The sequence below is a fragment of the Perognathus longimembris genome, chromosome 12 (assembly GCF_023159225.1).
Source record: "Perognathus longimembris pacificus isolate PPM17 chromosome 12, ASM2315922v1, whole genome shotgun sequence".
Taxonomy (NCBI): Eukaryota; Metazoa; Chordata; class Mammalia; order Rodentia; family Heteromyidae; genus Perognathus; species Perognathus longimembris.
In genome coordinates, this window is record NC_063172.1 from 12802637 (window position 1) to 12812271 (window position 9635).

Here is a 9635-nt window from a genome sequence, read left to right on the forward strand (position 1 = left end):
ACTAATTGTATGGTTCCCAACAGCCTGAGTATATCAGCAATTGAGTAGTTACCTCCTACTGAAGGCCATTTACATTGTTTTCAGCACTAATTTTTTAAGTCTGAAAAGGAAGAATGTTATCAATACTTTTGTATAGGCTATATGTGTTCCTGTGTCACTAAATGAGACATGAAAAGTGAAATTTCTGGATTATTGGCATATGAAATTTTAATACAGGATCAAGGTTTCTTTCGTAAAGAGCTAGGCTGTTTTAGATCCCCACCACAGCATAATGAAAATAGTCATTTCTTTACTTCCTTACCAACCCTTGATGTTGTTAACTCTTTTCATTTGTATGCTTACAATGATGGGTAAAAATGGTATTTTGGTGTGATTTTAATTTACAGTGCAGTTGACTGGAATCTGAATTTCTCAAGATTTTTTAGACACCTTGTGAAATTACCAAGATTGGACAGGGAGAGAGAGGATAAAAATAAATTATGGGGGCCAGGAATATGGTCTAGTAGTAGAGTGCTTGCCTAGCATGCATGAAGGCCTGGGTTTGATTCCTCACCACCACATATACAGAAAAAGCTGGAAGTGGCACTGTGGCTCAAGTTGTAGAGTGCTAGCCTTGAGCAAAAAAGAAGCCAGGGACAGTGCCCAGGCCCTGAGTTCAAGCCCCAGGACTGGCAAAAACAAAAAAAACCAAAACTTTTGGACATTGATTTTTTTTTAAATATCAGAAAAGTGATTGAATTTTACATATGGAAAAAATTATCTAGGTGAAGTCTCCTATTTTAGATAGGAAGACTAAAAAAAAAAACAAACCCAAAGAACATAAATGATCCCCAGATTCATATCAATGTCTATTTCTGGGCCTGGGACCAAACCTTAGTTCTTCTGAACGTGTCACCTAACAGACTAGATGAGTAGCAGACATTTTATTTGACCTTTGCCTGAAGTCAATCCCCTACATGGAGGTTAGAGCATTCAAAGATGCAGAAGATTTGGTGGTGTCTGTGTGTGCTTGTTGTATGTTTGTTTGGGAACTCAAAGGGGGAGGACGGTGGGACGAGGAGCGTATTGTCCCCTAAGATATTTCCTTTAGCCTACAGATTGGAAAAATGACATCTCAGGATTGGATATGAAAGTAGGAAAACTGACACTAACAGTTTTCTTTTCCAAGAACAAAACAGAAAAGTCCAACTATATCATCATATACTACAATAAAAAGCTTCTCAAAATGGTGGTCCTCAGAAATCAACGAGACTACATTCAGTGTCGGCTGCTTAATAAGAAAATAAGTGTGACATTGTAGATATTTCATATGCTTATGTTTCATGTACTTAGGTTCAAACATTTTAAGGGCTTGGGTCTCAAAACTTAGGTAGATTTTTGTATATGGAACTCCTCATTCTTTGACAAGGCTGACTATCTGAGATGTAGCCAGTTCCTTTGGGCTCCTAACTCAGTTCCAACATCTGTTCCCTTCTGCTGGGTTTTCTGTTACAGTCTGAAGTTCCTCAGGCATCTGGACCCACACATATAATTTGAGCTGGGAAATATTCCCCAGGCACTCCTAACTAGTTCCTCCAACATCTGATGATCTTTGGGCTTCAAAAGTATAGTCAAAACTGTGATAAATATCCCAAATTCATCTATGATTTTACTTGGTTTCTTATTGACTATGCACGTGTGTTCGGTTTAGACCCAGGACTTGTATGCATAGTTATAATAATTAACAAATCTATACAGCTTTGTAGTCTTGAAGTGTTTTTGTACACATATTTCATATGACACTCATGTCAAAAGATGTTTTGAGGTGAGAGGAGATCAGGAACGGTCACATTTTCAAAGGTTGGAGGCAGAAATGATAAAGAGGAAAGGAATTAACAGTTCAAATGGGATTTGAGTGTTTCCCATTGATGCCACTACCCATCTCTCGCTGCCTTGCTTTTTAATTACCACTCCCATTATATGATAATTAAGAGCTTGCAACGTATTGTGATAATTCAGGATGGCCAGGCACCTACAGGAAATGAAGCACTCAGAGGGCAAATGGTGATCTCTTATCAAACATTTAAATGCACCTACCTGGTGCCACAAGTATGCTATAGGAATAGTAGTGGTAGCAGTAGCAGTAGTAGTAGTAGTCATAGTAGTAGTAGTAGTAGCCAAAGGCTGAACAAATTTAAGATTCATGGAGGAGAACCTAATTGGTTTAGAAAAGTATAGTCCATCAAGGCAAAGGAAAATTCTGCAGCCACGCAGGAAAAGTGATTCCAACTCAATATCCAACTGTGCCCTCATCTGCAGAAACATTGATTTATGAAGAGAATAAGGCCTCAAACAGCATTTATGGAATGCTATTATTTAGATACAATATGTACTTGCATTCCTGTACATGCCAGAACATCTCTGGAAGACCCTCACAAACACCTGTGAAAACTACTCCAGGCCATTAGGTCTGGGGGATACAGGCCCAATGATCAGAGGGAAATGAATGTTTTCACTACATATCATTTTGTGTTCTGTCATTTTTTTAACTAAATAATATTTTTATTAAAAAAAAAAGAAAAGGATTTAGAAGCCAAGTACCAGTGGCTTGTGCCTATCATCATAGCTACTCTGGAGGCTGAGATCTGAGGATCTTGGTTCAAACCCAGCCCCGGCAAGACAGTCTGTGAGACTCTTATCTCCACTAAACTACTAAAAAAGCTGGAAATGGAACTGTGGCTCAAGTGGTCGAGTGCTATCTTTGAGCACAAAAGCTCACACGCAGCATCCAGGCCCAGAGTTCAAGCCCCAGGACTGGGACCAAAAAAAAAAAAGAAAAGAAAACAACAAAAAAAAGATTTAGTATGTTAAATAGTAAAAAGCTGCCCCCGCCCCCTGAGGTTTTCTTTACAATTTCAACACAGCTTAGAAAAATACAACATTTTGCTTCCCAACAAAGCGAGCCTATTTCGAAATCAATTATTAAATTTCTCACATCTCTATCATGAAATAAAATGGGACTAATAATGTTTGTGGAACATTAATACTCACAACTATTTTGAACATAGATGCTCAGGAACTTACAACAATTCAATGGGTCTATTGGGTGTCATCACATAGTGATCATTTTTAGATCACAAAGAATTCCTTACCTTTTCATGATCTTTTTGTTTAAAAAAAAAAGTATGCACTAAGTTTGTAAGCAGGCTCAAGTGTTTGTCATGAACTTAGAGGAGGAACTGAAAAGTATAGATAGTTTTGTGTTGGACTGAAGAAAGCATGACAGTGGAAAAATGTTTGTGGCCGGGATGTTGGTGACTTACTTCGTTGTAAAATGGGCTGTTGGTTCCTTCCTTCACTGTGCTTTGCTTCTTCTCATCCCCAATCTCAATGGTCACAACTGGGTCAATGTTTTCACCCACTAGCTGCCGGGCCTCAATGATGGTTATGGAGATCTACAAGAGGAGAGCAGTGTATATGCAATCTGGACCGTGTGCTTTTTGCTTACATAGGGAGAAGTGGGGGCGAGAAGACCCAATCAATGGGGGAAGCTGGGCAGGAGAAGACCCAATCAATGGAAGAGGTGGGTGAAAAGAGCCAATCAGTGTGGGAGGCTGCATGGGAAGAACCCATCAATAAGGGAGTCTGAGTGGGAAGAGCCAATCACTTACTTGATAGTTCTGGGATTTGACCTCCCCATCATGGATCTTTGTCAAAAGTTTTGACCTATTAACAAAAAGTATTATGCATTTGCTTCATCAAATGGAACATACTTTAGGACTATAAGCCATGATACTATGTCCCCGCCTCCCCAACCCCCAGTCTTTTTAAGTGTATTCATTTACATTGCGTCAAATGTTTTCTCTACCTCTCTGGGAGATAAACAAAAGTGGTCAGTGACTTAGCCTCTCTATGACTCAGTTTCCTTATGCAAAATGGAGCTAAGTATCACACTTAGTGTATGATGTGATTGCTAGAATTAAATGATACATTCACATTATTAACCCAGTGACTGGCAAGAATAAATGTTGGGACTTTCTGTAAATGAGGTTATCCATGGTATTTACAATTGTCCTCACAGAAGCAGAAACTGAGATGCCTTAGAAAATCAGAGGCAGACCCCAGTCAAAACAGGGTCTCCCAATTTCCAGCCTGATTGTAACTCTGGACCACTTCACCATTTCTAGTAGATGAAATAATTCTGAGTTTTATGATTGCCTTTGAAAGGATTGGTAAAGGAGAAAATTGGAAGAAGTGACCAAAATGTCATCTCACAGAAAGTTCACATTCCAGGAGATTTCATTTATCTAGACTGTCACAGGTAATTGGAAACAGATGTGCAACACCTGGCACTTAGAGATTGTATCACAGTGGAAAGAGCTGAAGAAGCCTTGTTACAGAAGCACTGATGGGTAGGAACTGAACTGAGCTTGAGTTCTTATTGAATTTTATTCTCTTGGCTATCAGCAATACCATCTTTCATTTGATTTAATTTCATCTCTGCTGCATATAATTCAGTCCCGCAAAGAAAACATAGTAAAATTATCTCAAGGCTTTGGGGTGAGACTGATCTGGAGCACAACTGTTCTCCCAGTTTTGTACTTTAGGGTTAAATTCCTTATCTGAGTGTGGAAATTATAATTCTTATCATAGGGTTATTCTGAGGGCTAGAGAAGATCAGGTAGTAAGAATTACTTCTATCAATAAAATGGCAAGCTCATGCTAGCTATTACATGAAGTGCAGTGCTAGGTTTAATTAAAAGGATAACAAAGACGAACAAGCCATCCATTGGCCTTTGTAGAGCTACAAGGAGAGAACAAGTATATATGTACTCAAGCATGAAATGTGACAGGAGAACTGTAAAGAAGACATTCCTAAGGACTCAGTAAGCTACAATGACTCAACACTAGAAGTCAGGGGTGGGCACCGATGAGTAGACAGAATTCCAATGGCTAAAGAATGATCTGACCAAAGAAGAAGGCAACAAACCCTTACTTCTTTTGCCTTTCTCCATTCAGTGTTGTCTCTTAGTAAGGCAATGCCAAGGGACATCTTTGAAGACATCAAAGAATGATCAAAGTCTGCAGGTAGAGGCTATAGGGAGGGGGGATGGCTATCTGGTATCCTGTTGAGGGGTTAAGATGTGGCAGTGAATTGTGCACAGAGTGTCATGACCTCTGGGCTGTCACCTTGCCTGATTTCCACCTCACTCCCACTTCCCTCTGTCCCCTCTGATAAACAACTGTGTTATCACAGCTAACAAACAGCTGTTCAAGAAGTACAAATTTACTTTGCTGATAAATACAATTCTAAGTTGGAAATGAAGAGGTCTTGGTGAATGAGAGTAAGAAATGGGCATGAACAAACACAGCAAACTGAAAGCTCTGGTAGCACCAAGTGTTAGCTTCTCTGTGCATAAACTCACTGCCCTGTACCTTGTAGACTCCTCCACTCCGACTTGGGCTGACCTCCTAGCTCTCATTAGACAGTACTACGCATCAGACCAAGTATAGTCCTGTGAGTCCTTCTGTCTTAGAACCCTGATATTGCCACTGTTACTATGAAGTCTGGTACCAGGGTAAAGTGGTCCTAACCAAAGTAATATTAGACTAACCCCAAGCTTCAATGACTAGAGTTAACAACTGACCACAGACCCCTGAGTGACACAACTGATAATGCTCTGGGGACCAATGAAACTATCCACCTGGCCCACAGACTCAAGAACAATAAGAAAGGCCTACTATATTAAGCCACTCTTTTGGGGATTCTTTTTTATTCATCAATAGCTAACTGATACAGCATGCAGAAGGCCAATTCACTTAAGTTGTGTTTAGTGTAAGAAGTATATTCTCAGCTGGGAAAACATGAAGCTATGAGAAATTGTAGAGAGGGCAAGGGGCAGCTCCTGAAGCTGTCTTCTGCTCTTTCTGCAATTCCTGAACCCTGAGAGACATTTAAAAATCTGAACATGATGGAGTTGAGTCTGCTAAAGACTGGCAGGTATCAAGAGACCGGCACTCAGAGAGGAAATGGCATAGATACAGAATTCCTGTCTTCCTGCCTCAAACATTAGCTCCATGTGGACTGAGCGGGTTGTTCTTCCTGATCTCCCAAAGCTGAACTTGTAGGCGATGCTCAGGGAATGCACCGAGCGCCCCCATGGGTCCTGTACCTTCTCTTTGGAGGAGCTGAGGAAAGAGTAAGGACAGCATCACTGTGAACCAGGTCTCCTCCCGGTCCTTCCAGATGAGAGGCTCCCTCCTGGGGCTCTTCTGCTTCACTCTGACCATCTAGGAGAGCAAACCAAAGCAGAGAATCCTGTCAGATGATGGTATGGTGGGTACCCAAGCCTCCATGCCCTGTGGCAGGCACCGGAGAGGTTCAGGGTGACCACAAAACTCTCTCTGCCATGGTGAAATTGGACGTATTATTGGCAGAAAGCCAGACACCTGCCTTCATTTTCTAAACTATCTCCTTCCCCTCCCCCACCCCCCAAAAAAGAGCAGGCCTCTGTAGACTGTCTAACAGAAAGAAGACTGTGTGTCGGGTACCTGGGTTTGGGAGGCTCCCGCAGGGCCAGCCCCTCCCAGCAGGATGGGAGCTATTTACCTTCCAGGAGAGGCTGATTCCCTCTGCCTTTGTTTGCTTTGTGGGCTGAGGAATGTAATCAGGAGCCAGAGCCTCCAGACCCTCAGAAATACCTGCGGCTGACAGCTCCGATCTCCACCAGTCAATGGGGCTGCAGGCTAGAGATCACCCCAAGAGCCAGAAAGCCCAGGCTCCTCGGTAAAACGTCTCCCCTCCCCAGCTGTGTTATGTGCAGCGAGCCATTCACCCTCAATGAAACTCTGTTGTAAAATAAGAGCTATAGGATCTATATATAGTTCAGGTCAAATAACAAACATCAGAGACCTTACCAGAGTCCAGCAGACACCCACCCCACCACTGTTGGACTATGGGAATGGTTTTCCTTGGGGCCTCACTGGGATGGGAGGCAATCTAAAGTGCCAGCAAGCAGAGCCACGTTGAGCCCAGGAAAGGCCCCTCGGTGAGGCCCCTCAGGGCCCCCTGGTGGTGGTCATTGCTCCACCTCTCTCTCACCTTGTGCAGCCTTGTTGGCAAGGATTAACCCTTTCTCTGCTTTATTTTTCTTCTTCTTCTTGAGCTTCAGCCCAAACATCCCCTTTCTAGAAAGAAGAAGAAAAACTAAACAGCACAGTAGTTGACACTTTGAGTCATCTACACACATTGGGAGAACATAAATACATAAACGCCCTGGTCCTCCTGGCTCACAGTCACCTTATCCACCCAGCAGGAGGGTCCAAAGACAAGCATCAGGGCACACAGCCCCCCAGTAGGTCCACTTTCACAGAAACGATGTTATGGAGATGAGGCATGCTGGGAATTCTAGTAACACCTCTGTCATTCCTCCATTTTCCTGGCGCACCTGTGCCAAGTGAACACTGTGGCAGGCACTGGAAAGGAAGGCTACCATTCACTTATTACAGAAATTCTCTCCTGCCTGTGTTCACATGGAGAGGCTGGGGATTGTACCTAAGGTGACAGCCTGGGCATCAGAGTTGTCACTGTATCCCTGGTCTGCCTGATTTCAAAGTGACGTTCTAACCCCTGGGAAGCCTTAGCTTCCCATTCTCCCTTGTCAGAAGCAGGGTCCCAGATCATTTCTAAGGACCAGAGGCTTTGGAACTTACTGAGGTCATGCTCCAAGCACACAACTAAATGGACACATGGCACATACCCAAAATGTCAGCTCCCACCATTGTTCATATTATTAGCCAGGAACAGACAGCCATTTCTCCTGGCATCACAAGGAGGGCCTTCTGTCTCTGAGAGACAGTACCTCGCCTCCAGAGAACATTTCTGGAGCCAAGGTACTGAAGAGCACTCGGCTGTGCTTGGGAGGCTGGAGGATCATAACTCAAAGGCAAGTGGTATTAGTAGGCAGGCAAGCTAGGGCTGGCCTCAAAGGACAGAGAAACAGGAGCCTGGCAGTGCACACATAGAGACAGCCATGAAGGCCAATTGCTCTGTGGCCCTAGGCCAAGGCATGGAATGCACAGAATAATCCAACTCCTCCGCATTTTGCTTCCCCATTCGAGATTCCAAGGTGGGTTGGTACCATGATGGAGGCCAGGGACTCCACAGCCTGACTCTGATTCCAGCACTGTGTTCACAAAACTCACATCTAGGCACAACTTGAGTCCCCAACAGAATAACCAAGCAACTTTTCAGGAACCCCTCAGATAGTTCCACCAGCTCCGGTGAGCACGTTGATGTGAGTTTCACAAACACACTAGGCGTTTGCCTGAAACCATGAGTCAGTGGTGAGGGTCACACCCAGTGTGACACCCAGCATGAACGTTGCTTTCCCCCTAGTTGATCCAGCAGCAGAGAGGCCCTGAGGCTCACCAGTCTGCACCACCATGCCCCCCACCCCATCCAACTTCACAAACAGTAGAAATCGAATCGGGGACATGAGGCCCAGGTCAGGGGCCCCCAGCTGTTGAATGTGGTGCTGAGTAGTTAGATGAGTTTGTTTCCTCCCATGTGATACAAAGACCTGACTTGCCCACAACCCAGAGCAACATAAGGTAAATTACGCTATAAATAGAACAGTGTTGATGAGGAGGAAATGGGTTTCAATTTTTTTTGCATAGGTATGGGGCTATGACCAGGAGTCTCATTTTACACACCACATCTCTCCCAGTTCCCCATATTTCTTACAAATGAGAAGGGATCAGGGGCTTCTAGCAATATCTAGGGGTCAGCTACCAAATTAGGAAGACTTACCTGGTAAGCCTCCATGGTAGCTGCCATCACACTTGCCTTCTTGCTGGGAATTCCAGCATGAGAATCCAACATGGATCAAGCTTTCTGGCTTAGGATCTATGAATCTCCTCCCAGATTACCCCAGGATAAGTTAAGGTACACAGATACACCTATACCAACCTGGTCTCCTCGGGGTGAAAGCTACCGTGACTCCGATATCTGTGTCCAAACAAGAAAAGCATTCAATAAAGCATGGGTTAGACTTGCTTCCACCCATCTAATCAAGGCAGTGGTGCTCAGTTGGAACAACCACATCTGCACGGCCAGGAGGTCACCAGCCTGACCCCTAGACAAGGGAGCTGAACTCCTGGTGGGGTCTCTCATCTAGCCACTTTCTAGCCATCTGATGGGCTGGCCCTGGGGCTCACCAGGCTTTTCTGCGTCTCTTTCAGGAAGTAGCCCTAAGCTTAAACTCTGCTTTTCCTCACCAGGTTGTTATACAGACAGCCGCATAAGGCCTCGTGGTGAGCTGTTTTCAGATTTCTACAACCAATTGATGTGATGGCATTTCCAAGGCTCAGTGGGGCCTGGGTTGGAAAGTTGCCCGAAGCCAGTGGTACAATATAGAGTGTTCCAGTCGCACCACTGGAGTCCTCTCTTCGATTGGAGCCACCTCTTTATTCTGCTGTGCAGGTCAGTGGCATGGCCAGCCACTGGTCCACACTGTCCCTTCCCACCTCCAGAAGACACAGATGCGGGTCATCTGTGCGCCTCGCTTTCCAACTCCATACCCACGACACCCAGTACCGGAAATGAGAGCAAAACCAAAAATAAAGCAGAAGCTCTCCAGCTGAGAATTGAATTT

General features: G+C 44.0%; 1 protein-coding gene across 1 annotated transcript in view; it reads right to left on the minus strand.

Annotated features, from left to right (window-relative positions):
• Positions 1-7160, minus strand: part of Fer1l6 (fer-1 like family member 6) — a 107645-nt gene extending 100485 nt beyond the window's left edge. Inside the window, 4 exon segments of the mRNA XM_048358755.1 lie at positions 3303-3434; positions 3651-3705; positions 6153-6270; positions 7082-7160. Of these exon segments, the coding sequence (XP_048214712.1) occupies positions 3303-3434; positions 3651-3705; positions 6153-6270; positions 7082-7160 (384 nt within the window).
• Between the last annotated feature and the right edge of the window lie 2475 nt (positions 7161-9635).